The 25,228-nt window shown below is 32.4% G+C and overlaps 2 protein-coding genes across 3 annotated transcripts in view; one reads left to right on the top strand and one right to left on the bottom strand.

Moving 5' to 3' along the window:
• Positions 1 to 9,285, top strand: part of LOC125865077 (ferredoxin-1, chloroplastic) — a 791,835-nt gene extending 782,550 nt beyond the window's left edge. Inside the window, exon 2 of the mRNA XM_049545250.1 lies at positions 8,687 to 9,285. Coding sequence (XP_049401207.1) covers positions 8,708 to 9,142 — 435 coding nt within the window. The 5' untranslated portion in view covers positions 8,687 to 8,707 and the 3' untranslated portion in view covers positions 9,143 to 9,285. The remainder of the gene's footprint in view (positions 1 to 8,686) is intronic.
• Positions 9,286 to 9,433: 148 nt separating this feature from the next.
• LOC125865063 (MLO-like protein 4) lies at positions 9,434 to 18,919 on the bottom strand. Of its 2 annotated transcripts, none has more exons than XM_049545231.1 (15): positions 18,678 to 18,919; positions 18,520 to 18,577; positions 18,211 to 18,437; positions 18,017 to 18,133; positions 17,587 to 17,647; positions 17,272 to 17,363; positions 14,424 to 14,519; positions 13,823 to 13,908; positions 13,395 to 13,444; positions 13,278 to 13,318; positions 13,027 to 13,197; positions 12,867 to 12,902; positions 11,750 to 11,817; positions 10,381 to 10,441; positions 9,434 to 10,255 (listed from the first exon to the last, which is right to left on the bottom strand). In XM_049545231.1, exons 1-15 carry the CDS (start codon positions 18,801 to 18,803, stop codon positions 9,800 to 9,802), a joined length of 1,746 nt encoding a protein of 581 aa, XP_049401188.1. In that variant the 5' UTR covers positions 18,804 to 18,919; the 3' UTR covers positions 9,434 to 9,799. The 2 variants fall into 2 exon arrangements, with proteins under 2 accessions (XP_049401188.1, XP_049401189.1); XM_049545232.1 differs by having other exon boundaries at positions 14,445 to 14,519; positions 18,678 to 18,918.
• Positions 18,920 to 25,228: the final 6,309 nt, after the last annotated feature.

The following is a 25,228-nucleotide window of genomic DNA, read 5'->3' as shown; positions in this document are numbered from 1 at the left end:
AGACTACATTCCCACACAAGAACAACCTACAGATGTGTTGACAAAAGGACTGTCCAGATTACAACATGAATATCTGTTATCCAAGCTAGGAGTGTTGAACATCTTTGTCCCTCCTAGCTTGAAGGGGAGTAATGAGATATTCCCTGATTGACAAGCTAGTTAAAGAAGTTAGTTAAAAGTAGTTAATGACAGTTAAGGGTAGAAGTGTCTTTGTAATAAGTTTGTTATAACAAACTCACATGTAGTTAGTTATAAGGCAGTTACTGAGTCATTCAAAGTATGAGCTATATATACTAGCTTCTGTATTGTAATACTCAGTTTTTTGAAAAATAATCAATGAGAGTCTCTCATCTTTTTCTTTCTTCTGAATAGCTCTTTGTGAGTTCATGTGATCTAGTTGTCTTCAATTACGTTCAAAGTTCTTCTCTTTTCTGTTTTCAGTAGCTTCATGTTTCAAATTCTTTTGGAACTCATATGTTGTTAGATTTCCAATGAGCGTAAAAGTGTCTAGATCATGAGCTTTATAAATAGCCTCCACTTTACTTTCGTATGCCTCAAGTAACATACTACGCAATTTGCATACTCCCTAGCTAGTAGGAACAATTTCTTTCAAAAAATAAATTTCATTGATAATAGAAATGAACATGGCATGCATGCATACTCTATATTGACTCTTCATCCTTCATCTTGAACATTTTAAATTATTTATTTAGCAAGTCAATCTTAGATATTGTGTATCTTCACGAGTCATTTGAGTGTCCTAAATATATTTGGTAGTGGAGTATGATGAGACTACCTATTCTAAAAATCAGAATCTTTTTAGCTTTAGCATTATTTTACACAACAGCTTTAACTCAACATTATTAGTTTAAGTATATCTTTGAAAGCATGAGTGTTTCCATCCTCTCTACTCCTCATAAGAATGATTGGTCCATCAAAAACCACATTTTAGAGATCATGATTTTCATCTATCAGGTGATCCATCATGATTTTCTTTCACCACTCATAATACTTCCCATTAAAGAACAGTGGTATTATCTGCGAAGCGCCTTCTTGAGTAGTTTGTAGAGCTATTGTAGGATCCTTTTAGAGGTGTTAACTTCAAAATGACAGACCCATTCTGATACCAATTTTAAAAAATTAGTACCAACTTTTGATATTAATTAAGTAACTTGGTTCCTTAACTTAATCTAAAATACAAACATAAATAACAAGTGATTTACCATGGAAAACCTACTTACTTAAGGGAGTAAAAATCACAATCTACAATGTGTAATGACTTTCAACCAACTCCACTTAACTTTAAAGAATAATTTTATATTACAACTCTATAATCTAAGGGACTAATTTTAGCACCTCAACTCAATAGTTATCTCTAACTGCTACTTTGCTTTCAAAGAAGATAAACTCTCTTCTATGAAAATATCTCTCATAACACACCTTTAAACAATAATAGGAATTGTTATGACTCAATAAAAATCCTTTTATAGAATCGAACTACATGGAAATAACCTAATCAACTAGTTCGTCTTCTCTCACTTCTGCTTCAACAAACTCCTTCACTACTAGACTATTGTTGTATGAAAATCCCCTGTTTTACAGTGTGAAATATCTACCTCAATGTAGCTTCCAAGAGGCCCTTATATATGTAGGAAGTGATTAGGTTATTGCTGCCAACCTAGTTTTGCTTATTTAAGGACTTCAGAACCTTACATGACTATGCTTCCTTAAAACGAGTCTTTGAGGAATTCCATTTCCTTCACAAAATTCTTTCCTTAATAGCCCCCTTGTATTGTGAGATCTGATTTTCTTGCCTGAATTTGTTTGTGTTAAATAAGTGAACATGACTCTTCTATTACTTTGTCACTCATAAAAAACAAGACTTAAACACTGATATGTAAACTAGTTATTTCATCACTATACTTTGCTCCATACTCGTAACACCCCATATCCATAATCTACCTTAGAAGTTGAAAAGTTGATGTTGCAGTTTCCCACAAGCCTATCTACATACTGTAGGATGGTAGTTGTTGCACTTAGAATGAGTTTTGAAAAAATGTCAAGTTCCATATGAGTGTCCATGGTTCGACAGGATGGACTGTAGAAACTTTTACGAGTCATAGAAAGTGCCCATAAAACGATTTCAGACTTAGAAAGTTTTTGAAGGACTTTGGATCTACAGAGGACGTACGGGTTGTAAAAAGTTTAGTAGACCGTAGAATGTGTTCGTACAAATGATTCCAGTGTTAGTGAGTTTTGTGCATGGGTTCTACGAGAAGGTCCTACAAACCATAGAAAGTCCAATGACCCATAGAAAGGGTCCCGTCAAAAGTGTTGCAGAAGTTGGTCTCTACTAGTTTGTTTTACGATTGGACAGGACGAACCGTAGAAGTTCCTACGATCTGTAGGTCCAATCTATATAGAAGCCATTGGACAGTTTTAATAAAGGGTATTTCAGTCTTTTCTCACCTTTTCTAAGCCTAAACCTCAACATTTTTACACTTAATGAAGTTCCTTAAACAGTACCATTTTATCATAACACTCTCATAATCATTACTAAGGCTTAAAGCAAGGATTCAAAAGGACAAAGCTAGGGTTTTTCAAGTGTTCTTCTACCTTACAATGAACTTTGTTCTTCCAGCTATGTAAGGCTACTCATAGTGATGGACTAAGTTCATCCACACACCCTACATCTAAATTCAATCAGTAAAAGGTTATGTTTAGGGTTCTGCCCACAATTCTTGAAATCTATATTTGGTTTGTGTTTCTTATTTTGAGTTCCAATTTTTTGATAATTGAGATTTTGATTCCTATTATGTATGTTGATTCTTAAACTGTTGTTCATACTTTTATTATTACATGAACCCTATTTATTGAAGTCATATCTTAAAAAGGTTCCTATACAAGTTTCATACATTGATTTCGGACTTGAAAAGTGAGTCCATGCAAATTGTAAATGCATAATTTGAAAAAGGTTTTGAAAGGACATAAATGGTTTCATATGTAACCGAGAAGAAGGTATTAGCAACAACTGCTTTTATTACGGGACAGCTCATGATGTTCATATCGATCTATTATGCGCCTCTGCATCTAGCATTGGGTAGACCTCATACAATAACTGTCCTAGCTCTACCATATCTTTTGTTTCATTTCTTCTGGAACAATCACAAACACTTTTTTGATTATGGATCTACTACCAGAAATTCAATGCGTAATCTCAGCATTCAATGTGTATTCCTGAATAATCTCATTTTTCAATTATTCAACCATTTCATTTTACCAAGTTCAACCATCATGAGGACTTTCCTCCATAGGGTTCCTCAAAGATCTCTCAATTTTACAGACTAGATTCTCAATTCAAAGTTAGAATTTTATTCAATCTTCATGGGTTCATTTCAATTATGATTCAATTGATTGTTTTCTACCTTTTAAAGCATAAAATGAAATAATTATGTAATTTCAATTTGAATTCATATGAACCCTACATGATCCATGATTTTAGACTATGAACATATAATGAAGCCAATGAACAATGAAAAATGATTATGAAGATATGCATGTTTTATGAAGTTGATGCAAATGATTTGAGGAAGCTTTGAGAGTAAACTATCAATATTGTTGTGAAAGGTTTACTCACATACTACTAAGAATATGATTGTGAAAGATTTTCTCACATAAGGATTCATAAGGTTGAAAGGTTTTTCACCTAAGTTGAATCAAGTTAAGGAGTATTCTAAATGACTTTATCTTGGATTGGTTGCTCAATTGTGCCTTTCCATGGATGATGAAATGAATATAATTAATGACTATTCTGTGGGATTTTTCTTAGCATCGAGAGGACATTGATATGGAGGCTCTCTCATTAGTAGAGGTCAGGTCTCTAGTAGCAATCTCTTTGTCCCATAACTATGTATCACCATAGGATTTGTCTCAGATAGACAATAGCTAGTGGATCCACTTTAGCTCAGATATGGTTCTTACCTTGGTAAGTAAGGACATCTCTTTTTGGTATGGGATAGACAACGAATTCCATGTTATAGATCACAGGATCTATGCCGGTTAAATGATAAACTTTCCACAACTATGAACTAAGGTTACTTTTAAAGTATCTCACAAGTGTTTTAAAGATGTTAAGTTTGCATTGACCGTGATTATGACTTATTTTTTCGAACCCTTTTATCTTATGATTTAGCTTAATCATTGCATGTCATGTAAAGTCCTTTTTAGTGTGATTTCATAACTCTTATGCATTGTTATCATACTTAGTACATTCCATTTAATCATACATATGTGTGCCTGTATTGTTTCACTAAGATAGGATCCGACCCTCCTACCTCCCACATTCGTGACTAGTTGATCCCTTTGCCACTTGAAGATTGGTAAGTCCTCATGATCCGAGGACAAGACACTTTTATAGTGTTCTTTCATTTCAATTTTTAGACATTTGTACGAGGTGTATGCGTTACGTCCCAACCACTTCTTTTGATTAGTAGATGGCTTGTTGAGACTTATGTTAGACTTTTGCTTTGTCAGACTCTTTTATGATATAAGAGTATCTTTTGAAATATTTATTTCTATTATTCAGAGGGCTTGTGTAGGGCCTTTTGGGGTTCTATATGTCATGTTACGACTGGGTTATATTTTGGGTTGTGACAGTATCGAGTGCCAAATTGGGTAAGAGTTCATTTTAACTTAAAGCCCCATAAACTACCTAGCCAGCTTAGGATAGCATCGTACCAACTTTCGGGTGAATCCTCACTGCCTGAAGAAGGCATATTGGATGGATCCATAGTTATAGTCAGGCGTCTTATACCCCGATAAAGTATAGGATGGCCCTGGTAACGTGGGTGGAATGTTTTACCATCGCTAGGATCATAGTATTGATTGTCGGTTAGAGAAACTCCCCAACAAAGTAAAGTTTATTATTTTGATATTACTTTTATTGCATATCTTATTGTAAAGTACAAATACTTTTCACTAGTTGTTCATATCTTGTTTCGCTCGAGTTATATTCAATCATCCGTTTGGTTATTGTTTTATTCAGCCATATTACATACCGTACATTCAATGTACTAATGCATTCAACCTGCATCATCTCAAGATGAAGATAAAAGTATCCAGGGTCATCAACAGATACTCCATTGAGATCACTCCACTTTCTGACAGCTTTTGGTGGGCCTCTATTGAGATCACTCCACTAGTTTATTTGTTTTGTTTTAGTATTTATTTTTTTGAGGCGTTGTGGGTCTTGTTCCACCCCTTATCTTGGTATTTTAGAGGCTTCATGGATAGACAGAGTTAGACAGTTGTTCAGTATTTTCTCAGATGTTTTATTTGAACTTATTATTTATGTTAAGCATTTTCAGATAATATTTTAGAGTTTTCTTTAAATGATTTAAATGCTCTTCAATTAAAGTTGTCGTGTATCTCATAGAGTAATGTATCATAGTTAGCCAGGTCAAAGGTTCTCTTGGGGCCAACAATGGTCTCCGAGTATCAACCACGTTCAGGGTGTAGGTTTGGAGCGTGATAATGCTTGAGCAGGAAGCTTGTTATACTTGATGTTCCATTTGATGTGTCGACCTCAATGGGAGAGTCTGTTAGAGTGGACAGAATATATCCGGTATACACATTCAAAAATTAAAATAGGGGGGGAAACTCTTTAATTATCCAATATTCTGATTACAAATTTATTTTAATGATCAGATATACAAACTAAGTCAAACCTTTCAATCTAAAACTCAACAAGGTAGCCTAAGTAATCCATTCATTTTGCTCCTCTAGGGAAACAACTGTTGGACAACATGCCTGCTTTTTTAGTTAGGATAATTTTGGTATGTTCTTGTTGTTATGCTTAAACAATATTATACTTAGTTGCTTTACAATTGTACTTTCTTATTATTAGACATAAAAGCCACTCTATATTTGTTTTTTTTACTTTTCCTCAGTTGAAAAGTTTGCTTAATTTTCCATGTGGCTACATGCTTTTTCCCATTTCACACATTTTAAATCTTCTTGGCATTTATTTCAACTCTCTTTTAATAAATATGGACCCACCTCTTATTTGGAATAGAAATTCTATTTCCTTCTCTTTATTTTTATTTTTTGGTTTCTCATTCAGTGTTCGGTACCTACATTGGAGTCCGACTAAATTCGAATTCGTGTTGAAAAGTCCATTGGGGAAGTAAATCACTCCTTAACAAAGGAGACTCTGTGTCTAGTGAGGACTCGAACCCGAGACATCTAGCTAAGGATGTAGGAGTACTTACCACTTCACCACAACCTTTGTTGGTTCCTTCTCTTTATTTGTACCTCACGACTCCTTCTTTCACTTTGTTCATTATATGGAAAATTAATGTTTCGAAATGTTAATTGCTATTTTATTATATGTTTAAAAATCACATTAAAGATGCTATAAATCACAATAATTAACAATTTAAAAATATTTTTACTATCTAATAAGAGACTATGAGCGCACAACTCTTAAAAGTATGTTGTTTGTTATATGTTTGAAAATTACGTTAAATTTACTATAAATCTCAATAATTAACAACTTAAAATATTCTATTATATATTTAAAACTATGTTAGAAATATTATAAATCACAATAAGTAATAACTTAAAATAATTTTAAAAAATATATAAAAGACTTATGCCTCATTTAGTAGCACTTAATGGAGGCATGAATCTTAATCATACAGATTAAGTCCATTTGTTTCTTATTTTAAAAAGTCTCTTAATGGATCTAAAAAGATCTAAACGAATCAAATTTGTAGGAGAGTCTTGATACCATTCAGACTTATTTAATACACTTAAAAATAATCACTCGTCACTTTTCTTTCTCTTTGTGTGACTTTGTTCTCTCTCGCTACAAATGTTCTTCCTCTCTTTTCTCAATCAAACATTAATTTTTTTTCTCTTTGAACTGGCAAGATTTCATAATAAATTTTTTTGGGTGTATTGATGTTTATTAAGTACACTTTACCTCTACCTTTTCAAGATTTGTGTACAAAACGTTTTGAAGGTTCTATTGCAACAAGAGTTCATAGTTGGAGTCCAAGTTATACCTATCCCTGTCCTAATATCTCTTATGTATCTACTACTATACATATAGGTACACTTGATGAAGTTGAGTGACAAAAAATTTTGAGGTCTTACTAATTCTGCATCTCAATCTTCAATTTCACTGAAAGAAAAGTTTTAGGATAAAAAAAATCTCCTTATCTCAATTGGAAATTGATGAGAAGATGAGTACTGCTTTAGAGTTATTGATTACCAAAAATAGTGCACCTGATTTAAAGGATGGAAGGAAAAATTAGATAGCCTTGGATAGCAAGAATCGTTATACAATACAATTATTAGTATATTTTGTTAAATTGATAGCTACCAATGACGCTAGAGGTTCACAAGTTAGAGAATTAGATTAAGTAATGGATAAAAAATAGGAATTCTATAATTTTTCTAATTAGCTAGCTAGAATATATGCTAGATGTTGATAATGTGAAGCCTTCTTTATATTTATTTGATTAGTTGGATTTTTTTTTATAAAAGAAATGTTTATGTTGAATTTTTAAAAAATAATAATCATATTGTGATATTTTTTTACTGATATAGAATTTTTATTTGTATATCATATAATTTAATATATTAATGAAATATAAATATTTAAAATATTATTTTTTTTTAAAAAAAAAGTTTTTTTAGTTTTTATGAAATGAATTTTTTTTTTATATAATGATTAATTTCATATGCATAATTAGATACTAAAAACAAACAGTCTTTAATCATTCAGTGTTCAGATCAGGAGACCACATCTTAATATTTCATATGTGTATTCAGATCTAGACATCTAGATCTTAATGCACATCTTAATATTCAGATGTTTATTCAGATTCAAATGTCTTAATTTTAACAGAAACAAATGAAGCCTTAGTTGACTCTTGAAATTCGACAAGATACTATAAATCACAATAATTAACAACTGAAAATATTTAAAAATCATACAAGAAATTTGCTTGACTTTCTAAATCCATGTGTCTCACTTATATTGGAATAGAAAGGAGTAACATATATGATTTGACATTACATAAAAAGTATTATAAATCACAATAAATCAACAACTAAAAATATTTAAGATCATACAAGAAATTTGATTGACTCTCCTAATTTCATCTATACCACATAAATTCAAACAGACGGAATAACATATATTATTTGAAAATGACGTAAAAAGTACTATAAATCATAATAAATTAACAACTTAAAATATATTTTTTTAACAAAAACACATACAAAATTTTAGTTAGACTCTCCAAATGTCATAGATATCACATAAATTAAAACAAAAAATAACATGTATTTGATTCGTGCTGACACAGCCTTAATTTCCCATTTATGCGAGAAGAATATCCCTTTTTTTTAATTCTTTTTAAATTGTGGTTGACAGGACAAAATTAAAGGCACAAGCCTTTTGAGAATGAAGGGCTAAAATTGAAGCTTGATTCTGAGTGAGCATGACATTCACATAATTACTGGCGAATCCCTCTATGTTGATAAACTGATAATGCTAACCACAGCATGTTGACACGTGGAAGATAAACCACCCTTACCCTTCTCCAAAACACACTATATCCACAAGCCCCTCCCTTTGTTCAAATCCCCATTTCTCAATTGAGAGCAGAGAAAGGAAAAGAAAAGAATTGTAAAAATGGCTAGTATTTCTGGTACCATGATTAGCACTTCTTTCCTGCCAAGAAAGCCAGTTGTGACTAGCCTCAAAGCCATATCAAATGTTGGTGAAGCTCTTTTTGGTCTTAAATCTGGTAGAAATGGGAGGATTACTTGCATGGCCAGTTACAAAGTGAAGCTTATTACACCAGATGGACCTATTGAATTTGAATGCCCAGATGATGTCTACATTCTTGACCAAGCTGAGGAAGAAGGACATGATCTTCCTTACTCATGCAGGGCTGGTTCTTGCTCATCTTGTGCTGGAAAAGTTACTGCTGGAACTGTTGATCAGTCTGATGGAAACTTCCTTGATGATGACCAAGAGGCTGCAGGATTTGTGCTCACTTGTGTTGCTTACCCAAAGTGTGATGTTACCATTGAGACTCACAAGGAGGAGGAGCTTACTGCTTGAACTTCAACCATTTCCATTTAAATAAAAACAACACTTCATTTTGTTTCATGAGTATTTACTTTTCATATGTAACTTCTTTTTTTCCCTCTTTTGTTATCACAAAAGTTGCTATCTAGCTCTTTTAAGTCAATCATTTGTTACAACTCTTTATCTCCTTCTTACTTACATAATGATGCAAATTTTCATCTATATTGCTAAATTACTTTATTCCCTAGCCTTGGGGCAACTGAAAAATTTACAAAGTTGAATAGTCTTAAGTTCAAGCATTTATCTCATGAGAGGCCACAATTGTTGCACACAAAAGATATTAACAACGAGTAAGGTTTTTTCATTAATATTTGGTCTGTTATTTTGCCCAAGCTAGGTGGAAAACAAAAACATCTTATGTTATCAACTGAAAGATTCCCATGTAAAATTCATCGGACTGTTACTTTACAAATCAATGTATGTTCATTTTCTGAGTTACACAATAGAAGCCTAATCTAGCTTAATCATAGAGAAGTGATCTCCATTGCCAGAAATAGCAAAGGCAACAATAAGATACTTGTGTAAAAAGGGCTTATCCCTCTGCAGCTTGTCACAGCTAGTGTAGCGTATGGGAGGTGTGTGTGTACAATGTACAGAATAAATACTGTGTAGCATGAGAAAAAATAAAAATCATGTCTTCTGGAACAACTCGAAGAGAGTTTCTATCTTGTCTGCATCATCATTATCCATATTCTCCAGAGGTTCAGATGAATGCGTCTCATCATCCACAATCTCCTCTGTATCAGTGACCAGAGCTTCACATGAATATTCCCTGTTTCTGAAAGATAATTCATGACCTGGTTGGTTTGAAGTTTCAACAATGCAATCTTCTTGTTGATCATTCAACACAACCTTCTCATCTAGGTGGTGAAATGAGCCTCTAGAGGAACATGGAGATAAAGTTACTGATGCCACTGTTGCTATCTCATCCCCCTCATCAATTGTTGATCCAAGGGAACATGTTGATCTTGTAGTTATAGATCGTAGAGCGTCGTGTTTCGACCTGTCCTTTACTCTCTTGCACCAACTGTGGAGTGAGTCTCGAACACTTTCAGCTACGAGAGCCTTTCCACACCGTGAACCCATCTGTAAACCAAAAAATTATTGGAAAGCTGATTTCTGTCTCTATGTGACTAGTCCAAGACTAGTTCAATTGGCATCAATACTTACTATGTATTATTCTAGAGATATAAACGAGTAAGAAGGATCACCTGTGAGATAATCACATTTAAAGGAACAGTACTGTGGCTACACCAGAACTGCACAAGAACCCTGTTCAAAGAGTTAGTGCCAAATAGGTCCATTTATGAACAAATAATAAGACTAATTATATAAAATATCTATAAGAGCTCCTCTATGCATTTTAAATAATGTAGTATCTGAATTGCACAAGAACCATTCTCAATTAATACGGTTTCTAGTTAACAAGAAGAAAACCAAGATATATGTGTTGATAGTTAGTCTTTTACTTGATTTTCATTCCATGCTTTATTCAAGAAAGACAGTCTTAACAGCTCCTACTTTAGTTCAATAACTACTCAAAAGTCATAACAGCCATCATTGTAAGGACCCAAATTCTGATGTAACACTCAGCAATTATCTCTTTTCGTTTCGTTGGCCATTGACACCTTATTTTGAAAGTATTGGACTTGGTAAGGATGGATTAACCAAGCAACTAACAGGTCTGAAACTTGAAGTTTTTAAGTTAACATACAAGGTGAAAATGGACAAATCAGACAAAACTTGTATAAAAGACATAGAGTTAACAGCTTGAAGCATTCTCTCAATGTCAACGACAACTAATCATTAATGCATTATGTGTGAACTAGTTTCATTTAATAAGATCTGATCAAAGATGATTGAGGGGTGCACTTACATTCTAGAATGTAAAATCCATGGATAAGCTTTAATTATAGAAGATTAGAGGTATAAGTATGTAGTTGAAAGTGGACTGAAAACAAATAGATAATGCAAGGCAACCTTCACAAAATGACTAATAGACAATGAAGGAGACACCTCGGCAACAAAGGGAGTCACTTGACCCACTACAATGTTTATACTAAAGTAGAACACAGTGATACTAAAAGGAACTTCCGCAATTGTTTAAGATAAGTACAAGGCACTGATCTTTAACCCCCATAAGAAGACGACGGAACAGTGAGACTAGACGGTTCTCTGGTGTCTGTGAAAACAGCTCAGATAACTAGGCTCAGTCTTATAGGAGAATAACATGATCAATGAAGATGTAACAATGGAACTGAGATAGGGATGACCTAAAATAGGGTACTACAGGAGCAGTATATGATAGGAATATACTAAACAAAGTAAAAAGGAAAGAATGGACAGGAAGTGGACATAAAAGTAAAGTTCTTCACAACTTGGACTATAATAAATGCGGACGTGATTCCATGACAGTACTTTCATAATGAAGGATAGAGAAGTACTTAAGAGCATAAGGGGGTGTTTTCTTTTAAGAGAAGTTCCCCGGGACAACTCAATATGGATTGATTTCATGGTTTTGGCCTACCAACTTTAACTTCAAGGGGGATGGAGTAGGTGATCAAGGCGTAAAATACATACCCTGAAATCAATCTGATGACAACCATTGCATGGTTCTTCATGAAGCACGACCGTTGCTTCAATCCCCACTGCACAATTGGATTAATACTGATATGAGATGAATCATTGATCTAAAAGAACAAAACTTCATCTAAAGAAATTCTAAGGCAATACCAAGAACATGGTTTGAGAATGAAAACAGCCAATACGAGTAGCGAGCTGTCCAAAAGGTGCAATTATCAGTTATCACATTCTTTTCATGTTTATATCAGTCAATAAAAAAGATATCTTTCAGTTTCGGCCTAACAGTGCTGGAGAGAGTGTGCAAACTGAACTTGTACATTATCTCAGATAAAAAGACAAAATAGTTCACCAAATAGAGAGAGAAGTGCCCTGTGTGTTTTAATTCCTAAACCATCAAACAAAATGAATTATAGATACGGTAATAGCATGGGGATGAATCCTTAACCACCTGAAAAGAATATAAAGTCTTAATGAGTAATTTAAGGTCACTTGTATTGCACTTGTTAAGTGTCTGGTATTGGTTGAAGCGATGTAATGTTGTTCCTCATATGATCTTCGTGATCCTCACCTCATGCGCTAGCTTTTGAGAGGAAATTAGGCTCAATGTCTATCTTAATATGGCATCGGATTCAGAGCGGTACTCATTCCTATTCTTGATTTACCCAATGTTGGGCCCCCATGTCATATTGTCCATATTCCAGGTGCCTAACCCTCCACTATTGGTTGAGCTTTTGTTGTTGTCTCATTATATGATCTTAGGAGTCCTCACTTCGTGAATTATTTTGCAGGATTGAGTTATACCAAAGATCCATTTTCATAGAAGAAGTTTGTCATATTCTTGTTGTTGTCTCTTCAAATTCATCTATCATCTGTTATACTAACCCCCCCCCCCCCCGCCCCCCCTTCTTAGCTTTCAGAGTTTACTAATTTTGGAGTTACTAGAGAAATCTTAATATCTTAGCAATGTCATTTTGGAGAACAACTTCCTTCCACATTCATTCATTTTTAGCCAGAAGAGAAATTTATTTACATATTGACTTGAGAAAAAGTAGTAATCATTAAACAAGAAGATGCTCCATGAATTATAGTTAAGAAGAAAGGCGATGAATCTCACCAAGGACCAGATAAAGGTTGCCATTTCAAAAGCATTCTGTGTACACAAAAATATCGATGTTAGGACATTTAACCATGCAAATCTTTTTAATCTTTTCACTTGTTTTGCTTGAAATGAACATTGAACAATGAATCGAGCATCAGAGCTTTCGGAATTTGACCTGAAATGATATAAACTGTATCAATCGTAATAGTATCTTCGGTTTTCCAAACCAAAACAATTCATCGCGTGGCTTTACTTGCGACCCAATAAGTGGACCCTTCGGTTCTGCAATTTCAAGTGCCAACGAGGAGACTACATGCTGTAGTTTTGTTCCAACCACCATGACAAGCTTTGGCACAAGTTATTGTTGGGCATCAGATACACATCATTTCACTCAGGTAATGGACCAAAGAAGGTAAGCTGACTTACGATGGCAGGAATAAAAGAGAGCCAGAAGTAGATATTAAGACCTGCAATATAAGAAACATCATTTCGAAACTTCAACAAGCCAACAATGATGTTTTCATGTTACAAAAATTTCATTACCATGAATGTTGACGAAGATGCATATGATGGCATAACCCCAAAGTAGCCAGCTGCAAAGTCCCAGAATAAGTCAGCACAAATATTTAACTATCAAGACATGTATTTCTAGAAGAAACTAAAATAAAATTGGACAAATTTCCAAATTGTAATATAACTACAGCTCATTAGTTGTACAAATAAGGGTTTTCCTGTATTCTTTATTTGATGCTGGAAAAAAAACCCAACATATTCCCAACTTTGCATGTATTTTCGCCAAAGTTTATGCAAAAGCACCTAGAAACATTCATAATAAACACCAATAAACACTCAAGGAGGACCTCAAGTCTTTGGTTGATGGCTATATCACAATTACTAAGTATAATTATCACTGAGCCAAAATATTCTCCCACCTATATTGTGAATTAAAATGATCTAAACCAATAACATACCTGATCCCTACAATTTCATAAAATTCATCTTCCATGCTACGAACCATGTACTTGTGGAAATTGTAAGTAAGTGGAAGCTTGTGATTCTGCACGTTATAGAAGCAACGGTCAGGCAATGAAAATAAATAAGTGAATTTTGAGAACTGTTACTGCTTCTTGATTTGGTTTAAGTAATAAATCTGCTACAAATGTGTCCTGTTATCCCTGGCATTACTTGAAATGGAATACTAAGTATGGCCAACAAAATAAAACACCCTATTCTATAAACACCTCCGCGCAACAAAATTGTACAAGGATACTGAACTTTGGAAACAAACAGAATTAAAACATTCAACTTAAGTGCTTCAGCGATTACGTTCAGATATATATTATAACTTAACATCAACAACATCTTTAAAATATCCTTCCCTCTTGCACAATGTTTTCCATAATAAAACACCTTTCAATTAGAAAATGCAGCTGCTTAAGCATGTCGAGAATGATGCACACGAATTTTAACCGAGGAAAAGAACACTGAGCATTTCCACCTCTTCCCTTACTTTCCCACACTAACAGAGGAGTTGAGACATCATTTCTAAGTGGAATAATATAAAGGAAGTACCAAAAGAAACTGAATACCTACAGTGATAAACCCCAATCTCAGTGCCAAGTAATCTGACTTGTGAATTGAAGTCCTGAACTGCCTAAGAAAGCAAAGCTGCAAGATTACAAAACAAATCGATGTCACAGATTTTATCCATGAAACACATTTCTGAGATAAAATTCAAGACAAAAATATATAGGAACTTGTCATATTTGCAAGGAAAGCTGAAAAGTGTTGGTCAAAGGTGCTACGATTTGCTAGGCATGTTATTGGCTGAGTTACAACGAAAAAATACATGCACTTAGAACTTGGCAACTCAGATTAAATTAAAAGGAACAACTAATTTCTACACAAATGTTTAATTTCTATTTAGATTTTTAATTCTAGAATATTTACATTACTCCTTAACTACCAAAAGAAACTAAGAGCTCGTTTGGTAGAGTGTATAAAAATAATGCTAAACAAAGTGTATTTGTAATGCTTGCATTAATAATGCTTGTATTAGTAATGCTTGCATTAGTTATAGATATATTATTTTTATGTATTATTTGGTTTGGTGCATTAAAAATAGCATGCATTACATAAAAAAATTTATTTACAAAGATACCCTTCACAATTATGATGGAAAAGAGTAAAAAGGTTTTAAGGGGCAATTGGATCTTTAACCATGCTAATGCATATATTAAAACCATTGCATTACTAATACTTAGAAATCCATGGTATTAGTAATACACACCTTAATAAATAATAGAGTGTTATACATAGGTTGGAAAAGAGTACCAAACAATGTATAAGTAATACACAAATCTAATGCATGCATTATTTTTCGTAATACACTCTACCAAACAACCCCTACAGTTTGAATTTATCATTTTTAAAAAGAACAAAAGATATAGAACATTTGAGTCCATTCAAAAAAGGACGCGTAGATAACCTATTCATAATCATACATTTCGCTTCTAGTTAAGAACTGTGAGAAATAAAGGAGAAAAATATAATTGAATTATATATCTATATTATTACACTGAGTCAATCAGGGTTGTTGCACACACAAGGTGTCCTAACTATATAAGGCAAATTATTGGGCTCATAGAAGACAGCTATTGCACAAGCAGAAAAAGGTATTCCAGCAAAACCTATTGCATTGCAGTCAAGCAGAGGAACGAGGAAGAAAGAAGAATAGTGTTTAGGGTGTGCTCTTGCTTTCTTAGTTGAAGTTGTTTTATGGATATTATTGAGTTGTAATAATTTCTTGTTTGGTTTATGTTTGATAGTTGTGAGGTTTGTAACAAGAAGAGACTAGAGCAGTTAGAGTTAATTGTTGAGTAAAGATACTAGATTTAGTCCCTTAGATTATAGAGATGTAATCTGAAACCGTTCTTTGAAGTTAGTGAAGATTGATTGCTAAAATCCTACTCACTGTAGGCAGAGGCGGAGTCAGGATTCTGGGCCTGTGGGTTCTAAATTTTGAAAAGGATAACGATCTTAAAAATCACAAAACGCAAATTATGTTAATGAGATGTTTGAAAACATTACCTTAAATTTTGCTATTCTAAAAACTAATTTTAATAATATGAAGATTTGAGTAATTTATTTTAAAGTTCTAAAATATTGTTAATGAAAGATGAATAATTTTTTAAATATAAATTTCGAACATTTTTATTATAATCTAGAATACTATTTTGAGTGAGAAAAAATTATTAAATTCACCATTAATATTTTCGCACCTAAAATATATATTTTACTAGTTTCATTGTGACCTTGAACTATTACTACCTTCAAAAGTTAAAATTTCGAAAAGCAAATAACAATTATTCACTATAATCAATTAACAATAAGTGGGATAACCCTAGAAAAGATTAAAAGTTGATTTTGAATAGATAATTCTACGGTGTAAAAGCAAACAAATAAGAAAAAAAATGAAAAAGGACAGGCGAGAGTGCGTAGTATATATCGAAGGGAAGATATCGTATGATAGCAATCAGGTCAACAATAAAAGTTAGAACCCTAACTTTTGAAAATAAATTTGGGTTAAAATTTTTGAATAACTGAGTAGAAATGAATGAAAATATATTTGGGTTAAATTTTTTTGAATATCTGAGTAGAAATCGATAGTTTGATATTATTTTAGAATATGACCCAAACACTATTTTTTTTTTTTTATCATAAACCGTTTTTCTATTTTTTTTTTATATATAAATTATCATTTGCCAATTTTCTATACCGATTTTCTGTTTTTTTTTTTAAAATATATAAATTATCATTTGCCAATTTTCTATTTTTTATTTAAAAAAATCCAATGTTTTTATCTGAAATTAATTTCAAAAACTTAGTGCCGATAGAGGGTTTCGAACCCACGACACGCGAATTGAATGACCACACTGGGTGCATCGATACCACTGGGCCACCCACCTTATTATGCTAGAGGGTTCGCAAGAAATTTATTTGTACGTTTTATTTGATATTTTAATACGAATATAGAATCTACGAAAAAGTCAGTGGGTTCGTCCAAACCCCCTTCTGTTACAGTGGCTCCACCCCTGAATGTAGACCTTGCTTTTTACTCCCTTGAGCAAGGAGTTTTTCCACGGTAAAACTAGTGTTCCTTTACTACTTTCTTGTTCAGTTTAAAGGAAGTTGGTTCCTTGTAGGAGTAGTTGGTACTAGTTCTTTCACAAAGGTCTACAGTCCAAAATTTTAAACAAGTGTTTGGTTTTTAACACCAACTTGGATGGGAGAAATTTTCCTATTACATAATCTCAGAAGAACTATGTAATAAGAATCCATGATACATGAAAATTACTTGAATGCATCCCGATTTATAGATAAGTGTATGATGTCGTTAGATTAAGGCAATAACTATTACCATCCATATAAGAATCCGACTCCTACTCCATGGATGGGAAGCATGATGCAGAGCAAAGGTGGACTGTCGTCTCATCTCCTTATTCTTTGGCACTAAATAAAACAAGAAAAAGGTTTATTTAGAAGCTCAGCTCTATGATAAAAGATGAGAACACATAGTTAATATTTTAAGAAAAATCATGCAATTAAATTACATACTTGTTGAACAATCTAGGATAAGTTTCCTTAAATTTGTAATTTGTGCAAATATTACTTATATGAAAGATTATGAATTTGTATTGAGAGGACATAGTTTATTATCTTTAATTCCACGCACCTTGTAAGTTGTTCTCTTCCCCAGAGCTCACTTGGTTTTCCCACTTCCTCCAACTGTATATCTACAATCAAATTCATTCAAAACCCCAAACAAGGAAGAGCTACAATTTGATATAGTAAGTAAAGCCTTAGAACATCTACATCCAGTGACAAACCCAGAAATTTCACGAAGGGTGTCCAGGTGCTAAAGTGAGCCTGCTCTTCTTAAAAAGTGAAAAAAAAGAGCTGCTAATTTGAACACATGAACACTTTGTTAATCATTATACTTGTATATACAGTATAATTTTTCGACGAAGGGTGTCGAATTGGACATGTTGACATGAGTGTAGCTACGCCACTGTCTACCTCCCTAAAACCAAACTCAGATACAAGCACTTGCATAAAATAGACTACGGTGGATGATTTAAATTTTTTTGATATGGAAAGTGTACCTTGGTCATGGCCAAGCCGACAACAATACAACTGTAGAGAACATGGGTGATACCAAGAACAAAGAGGAAGCGGTGAAGCTGTTCAAGACCTTCATAGGAGACAAAAGGTTCACGTCCCTGTTAAAGATTTATGGTTAATTATTAGTAGAAAGCATGATTTGATTTAATTTAGATGAATGAAGAAAACAATTTACCTCACCACATTGATGTGATGGTTGATAAATTCCCTTGGGAGGAATAAGAGTAGTATGATTAGAGAGAATGGAGGAATGGATTGTGTCACTAGTACTAGTACTGTCATAATCTTCTTGAGAACAAAGGTAGAATCTACTAGTGAAAAGGGATGAATTGACACAAATTTGAGAAATCTGCCTTGCACATTGTCCCAACAACAAAGAAATTAGGCCAAGCAGCATCAACTCTGTCTTGAGAAAAAAATAATAATCAGATTTTGCATTTTTAGGTTGTTAATTAGTTGATGAGTGAATGAATGAATTGGTCACCTTCCTTTATCTTCTCTACAGAAGCAAAAAGAGCTTTTCTTCTAGTCTTTTTCAACCACTGCACAAATCCCAGTAGATAGAGCTTACTAAGAAAAGACTATTGGACTTTCACACAAGTCCAATAGTAATATTATTATTGACTACTACTCAGTACTCACCCTTCCAAATCGGTAAATGGAGCGTTGAGCAAACAAGCAAACAAATACCATAACAGTGGTGACTGTTGCAACTGACCATGTTGGTGTTTCCTTCAATGACCTTCCTTCCCTCAAAATGCCTTCCATATTTCCTTGAAGATCCACCAAATCGCCGATTTAGAGTGGACGGAATCTCCCTCTCGATTTAGACTAATAATAATAATAAAAAAATGTGTGTACCTTCTTTCACTTAATTAATTAATGTAAGAATAAACAAATGGGAAAGAGCAGAGCTACACATGCGTTGGGGGAGCTGCTAACATCTTTTTGTTTCCCCCGACTCCGACCTCTCACATGCATGCTCTACCTAACACCCCCCTAACTCCCTCTTTTTCTGCATGCCCCTTACACTTCTTCAACTTTTCCTTTCATTTTTTCCATCCATCTTTATTTATCCACTATATTAGAAATAATTATTTAATGGAGTAGTAATATTTATCAAGACATAATTTATGCCTATTTTATTTTTGCTATTAAATATTACTCTCTCCGTTCCAGTTTAGTTATCATTATTTTAAGTTTCACGTCTCTTAAGAAATTAGGTAAGTTTATCAGTGTGTCCTTACTTGATGTCAGGTTTTTAATAAATAAACATAAATTAATTTATTTTGATTAATAAATTTGACCAATCAACATGAATTAATTACTCCCTCCATTTTAAATTAATTGAATTGTTGAGGTGTATTACATTCTTTAAGAAAAAAAGATTAAGAAATAAATTTGGCATACCTTTTCATTTTTACCCTAATTAATTATTGTCAAATTTATGATTAAAATAATAAACATTAATTAATAAATAATTCAAATACTAACTAATGAACAGTAAAATTGAAAAAATATTTTAAAAGTAGTCTTGAAAATTGAACAATTAAGTTAATTTGAAAAATGAAAAATGACTCAATAATTCAATTAATTTGAAATGGAGGGAGTACTTTGTTTTCATATGTTGGTCAAATGCATAATTTCAATGTTAATAACTCCCAAGGGTAAAATTGAATAAATAATGGTATTTATGCATTGATTTTGTGAAATGACAAGTATTAAGAAACATCTATTTTTAGTAAGCACGACATATAAATAAGAACGGATGGAGTATTCAATATCTAATATATTTCCTAAAGTATTAAATTTAATACTCCCTCCATTCCGTATTAAGTTAATTTTTGAGGTATTTCACACTCTTTAAGAAAAGTAGATTAAGACATAAATTGAACCTAGTTTTCCATTTTTACCCTTATTAATTATTGTCAAATTTATAATTAAAATAACTAAATATTTAGTTAATCACTAATTTCAATACTAACTCATGAAGGGTAAAATTGAAAGAACACTCTAAAAGTAGTCTTGAAAACTGAACAATTAAGTTAATTTGAAAAATGATAAATGCCTCAAAAATTAACTTAATATGGAAAGAAGGGAGTACATTCAAATGGCAATATAGTAATATTATTCCCAAGAACGGATCTATATAGTAGTCAGAGAGTTCAATCGAATCGCCTTCGTAGAAAAATTACCTTGTATATATAAAGTTAAATCTTTAATAGATATTATAAAATAAACCCCTCACCATAGACTTGGTGCAGCGGTAAGCGGGTTCATATGTTGCAAGAAGTCTCGATTTCCATTCCCGAATGATCATTACCCACATGCCACAACCATCTTATAATGGATACAAATTCTCGTGAATCGTGAAGCATTAATAAAAAGTAAATTACCTTACTTATTTTTGTCTTCTCTGTTTTATGCTTAACTATGGTAAAAAAAATAAAAAAATATTTGTTTGAACATGTCAAATATAATTTTCATATTATGTTTGAACTTGAAATTTTTTTCTCTACACAATGTTCCTCATGATGATTAAGTTTATAAAATGAATTATGAGTTATAGTTCAATTTAAGTATTTCTTATAATAAAGCCTACTATTCATTTTTGACATCAAAAACATATATATGAATTTTTATTGCCATTTATAATCCCTTTTATACATCATTTATTGTATGAATTAAGTTTTGAAAGATATGACAAATTTGTAAAAGAAAATTCTTCCTTCGCTTTGGACGTCTCCATAAATTTAACAATTTTTTCTAAGACCATAAATATTATTACGAAAAGATTGAAGATTTTCCATGAAAATGTTTGTGCTTCCAGACATAGAATTAAAATTATGAAAATTTCATTTTATGAAGAACCAAGCTTATAGTCCCTCCATATTTTAAAAGTGTTTTCTGGTCTTTTAAACGTGTTTCAAAACACGTGATTTGTTAAAAAATCAAGCAAATATTTAAAAAACTCGATGATGCATGACAAAAATTGAAAGAAATGTTAAAAGAACTATAATAGGGTGAGATAACACATAGGAGTTAAGGTTATTCTTTTCCTTAATCGCCCCAACCTATTTTTGAACCCCGAAAATGTAAATTTTGGATCATGGGTCGCCCATGTGGATCTAACTCGATCCAATCCGACCCAACCTAAATAAAGTTTCTAAAATAAAGATAGATACAATTTTGAAAAGAGGTGAAAATGATTACAGGGTAACTGCTGAACTACTTTTACTCCCTATTTTATAGTTGTGTTTCACTTTGATCGGGAGTAAGAAAAAGAAACTGAAAGAAACATAGAAACAAAAAAAGGGTTGAAAGAGGAAATCAAATTTCTATCTTCAGAAAAACATCTACTACAAATTGACACTTAGTAGGCGTTTGGCCATGCGATACTTGTTAGGGTTTTGCCCTGATTTTCTTACCATAATTTAAGATTTATTTTTCCTTATAGAAAAAATAAAACATTACCATAAATGTTTTTACTTTTCTTGAAAGGAAAATATAATATTATTTTATATTTGGTTTATTCTCTCCTTTAGGACTCCTTTTCTAGTAAGAAAAGGTTTTAGGACTCTATAAATATAGGTTTGTTTTCTTCTAACACAAAACAATAACATCCACAATGTAGTCGTTTAAGATTCTTGTTTATGGGGAGATTTATTCTCTCTAAAGTTTCAATGCTTTTCTTTATATTAGTTTTGATATAATAATATTTTGATTTTTAGTATAAGTTTTTTGTTATCTGATTTATCAACTATATGATTTGCAAATTGTAAGCTTCCGCATGACGCCCTAATCACCCCTTCAGAACCCAACAATACTATATCACGATATGGTGTTGTGAGATGGAATCAGCGTTTGGACATGCGATTTTACGCTGATTCCATCTCATGATTCCATATCATGTGAGGTGATACCATATTCTCCAAAAACCATGTGTGATTCCATATCATGATTTGAGATATTTTAATACAATAATTGATCCATGAGTTTATATTTTGTTAAAACAACCCCACATTTATATCTACTAACCATTTGTTTCATATGTAAATAAAATTTATAATCACATCATTACTTTTTAAAATTTATTATTCTCACCAATATAAAATTTATTATCACTTTAAATTTGGTGAATATAAATGATAAAGTAGAAATTCATTTGGTGAATATAAATGAGAACGAAGGGAGTAATACTTTTTTGATTTTTCATAATAAAAAAAAACGTCTTAATCTTATGACTAAGCATAATATTGATAAAAGACAATTTTCATTGGCGGTGCCGCACTTTCTTAATCTTAGTATTTGCAAAATGTTCGTTCACATGACTGAAGGATATCAAGTCCAATTGATTGAGGACTTGGGAAAATTTGATCAATTAGTTATTAATATTTAGTCAAGTGGACTAGTTATAATTTTTTTGATTAAATTTTATTAGAAGTGTTTTTGACTCAAACTTGTGGTAACTTTTTAAAATTTCGTTATTCAATAATATTTAACTATTGATTTTTCATGTAAATAGTTAGAAGTTAGTGATGTTTGTTAATTTTTATCTTAGTGCATTTAACTTCTAAGTTAATATTTACTCACTAATGTATGCTTTTTTCTACTTTATAGGTTATTTGTAAGAGTAGTTGAGAGATATGAGCATATCAAGTACAATTTATGTTCAATTTTTTTAATTAAATTAAAGTTAGATGAAACAATTATTTAACTGAAGAACAAATAACTTTATAATAATTTATTATGCGATTTTATAATTTTTGTTTATTTGATAAGATTGAATAAACAATTGGGGCTATTTTAATAGTTTTACAACTTATGAGATTTTTATGTTTATGAGAAAATATATAACACAAAAATTCCATATCGCATGTCCAAACAAACCTTCAATTTCATCTCATGATTCCATATCATGATACCATATCATGATTCCATATCATGATACCATATCGCATGGCCAAACGAGTTTGTGAATCAATTATTAGTTTGTGAATCAATTACCTGTTTCCTTGAAATTCAAGTTTGGCTTGGAGCAATTCTTCAAAAAGGATTTCGTTGATCTTTCGATGTTGATAACAAGTACACAAATTTTGTTCCTGTTACGAAAGTTTTACATTGGTATCAGAGGATGGTTAGTTGCACCATATTTTTAAATAAGCGTCTCATTCTTGATTTTTCGAAACTATCAAAAAAAAATCTAAATAAGTTTGATCAACCCTTGATATTGATGGTTGTAGATTGCAAAGATTTATTCAGTTTTCACATGTTAGAGATTACTTTGATACTGAGTATGTGTTTGTTATATTTTCTCGCTTCTCTATTTTTTGGGTGAAGAAGAAGTGTTCTGATTAAAAAATGGTTTGTAGAATGAAAAAGGAGTAGTATGCTATTAAATAAAAAGATTCTCTTTTTTTTCTTTGTATGCAAAATCGTGTACAATTAATGGGTCAATTGATTGAATCCTGCCAATATTTTTTTTCAAAGTAGCATCAAAGTAATGTTATTTTTTTTTTGAGTAAATAAAAAACGGAGGAGATTTATAAGGGGACAAAAATTGTGCAGTAAAAAGGTCAAAGCATTGTTTTTTATAATATTTTTCGAGTAAATAAAAAAGAAAAAGAGGAACAGAAACGTGTGCCAAGAAAGGTGGACACTTAATTTTTTTTTTTGAAAATGGTCAAATATGCCTCTAAACTATGCGAAAATGTCTAGATATACCCCCGTTTGAAGTTTGGTTCATCTATGCCCTCGCCGTCCAACTTTTCGCCCATATATGTCCTTGTAAACGTTAGTTGCTTTGCTGGAAATAACCAATTCATTTTCCCTTTCTTTAAATAATAAATGGAATTGCCACATCCCCTTTTAATTACCACGTGAATACACCTCTTTTAAATAGAATATTCGACCCGTAAATCATATCCGATCCAAGGTGGCCGGAGTTTCAATTCCTCCGACCAGATCTAAAATGAGATAATTTGACATCTGAAATACAACTATTTTTGGGTCGTTTGCTAGCTGTCTTGCCAGACCAGTGAGGTGTGTGGGTTGGTGTTTTGTCGACTACCTTGGGGATGGTGTTCTGGAGCTCGTGGTGGTTGGAGCTATTTGGTGGTTGTTTGTCCGAGGTTGTGCGAATCAGTGAGCTCATTGGAGCTCTATTGTTTGCTCATGGTTAGAGCTCGAAGCTCACCTTTAATGGTGTTTTTTTAGGAGAAAGCGATGGGTTTGGTTGGAGATAGCGTTTCTCCAACCAAAGGGATTTGGGTCAGATATGATTTATCGTCTTATGTGAAATATCCACCAAAAAAATTTGGATCGAATATTCTATTTAAAAGAGGTGTATTCATTTTTTAATATAAATAAATGTCATGTGGTAATTAAAAGGAGAAGTGGCAATTTCATTTGTTATTTAAAGAAAAGAAAATGAGTTGGTTATTTCCAGCAAAGCAACTATGAACTAACGTCTACAAGGGCATATATGGACGAAAAGTTGGACGACGAGGGCACAGATGAGCCAAACTTCAAACGGAGGGTCTATCTAGACATTTTCGCATAATTTAGAGGCATATTTGACCATTTACCCCTTTTTTAGTCCTTTTTCTATTAAGTGTTAAGAAGAAAAAATGAAAATAAAATAGTCCTTCTATATTTTTTAATAAAGTATGCTCCTATTTTATTTAATAAAGTACTTGTACCTTTTCCTTAAGAATCATGAAGTACTATTATATTTTATGGGAAATAGACAATGAATGTGTAGTACTTCTTTATTTCTATTAACTAGTTTCACGGCAACGCATGTGTGTATCGTATGTAGTATATGATGTTGTAAAATAGAATTAATATTATTAGATTAAAGTTTTTTTAGTAAATAATTATAATTTAAAGAACATAGGACAGGGGCTTTTAAATGATTAATATAGATTGTCATAGAGTTACTTGTATTTTGAGATCAAAATGACCAGCTATTATTGATGTCACGCCCCGAGCCTACACCCTGGGCGGGACCGGCACCCGGAGACCATTTCTGGCCCCAAGCGAACCCTTGGCCTGGCTTTCTTAACTCAGCGGAAACCTAACTCAACAGAATAACTCAAAGAAATGCAATATTTCAAAACAACTTAACTTATAAAATATGGCCACAAAGGCAACTCGAATCTCAAAATAGAATATTTACATATATATATATA

The sequence above is a fragment of the Solanum stenotomum genome, chromosome 5, assembly GCF_019186545.1.
Source record: "Solanum stenotomum isolate F172 chromosome 5, ASM1918654v1, whole genome shotgun sequence".
NCBI lineage: Eukaryota > Viridiplantae > Streptophyta > Magnoliopsida > Solanales > Solanaceae > Solanum > Solanum stenotomum.
The sequence above is the reverse complement of the archived record's forward strand: the minus strand, read 5'-3'. Positions and strand labels throughout refer to the sequence as shown.

What these genes read in the sequence shown, in the direction of transcription:
- LOC125865063 (XM_049545231.1), bottom strand. Translation starts at nt 18,803, where the DNA reads ATGGAAGGCATTTTGAGGGAAGGAAGGTCATTGAAGGAAACACCAACA. An exon ending in GGAAGAGAACAACTTACAAG is followed by an intron (nt 17,364 to 17,586) that starts GTGCGTGGAATT and finishes TGTTTTATTTAG; the next exon opens with TGCCAAAGAATAAGGAGATG. An exon ending in GTCATCAGATTGATTTCAGG is followed by an intron (nt 10,442 to 11,749) that starts GTATGTATTTTA and finishes CTCTTTGAACAG; the next exon opens with GGTTCTTGTGCAGTTCTGGT.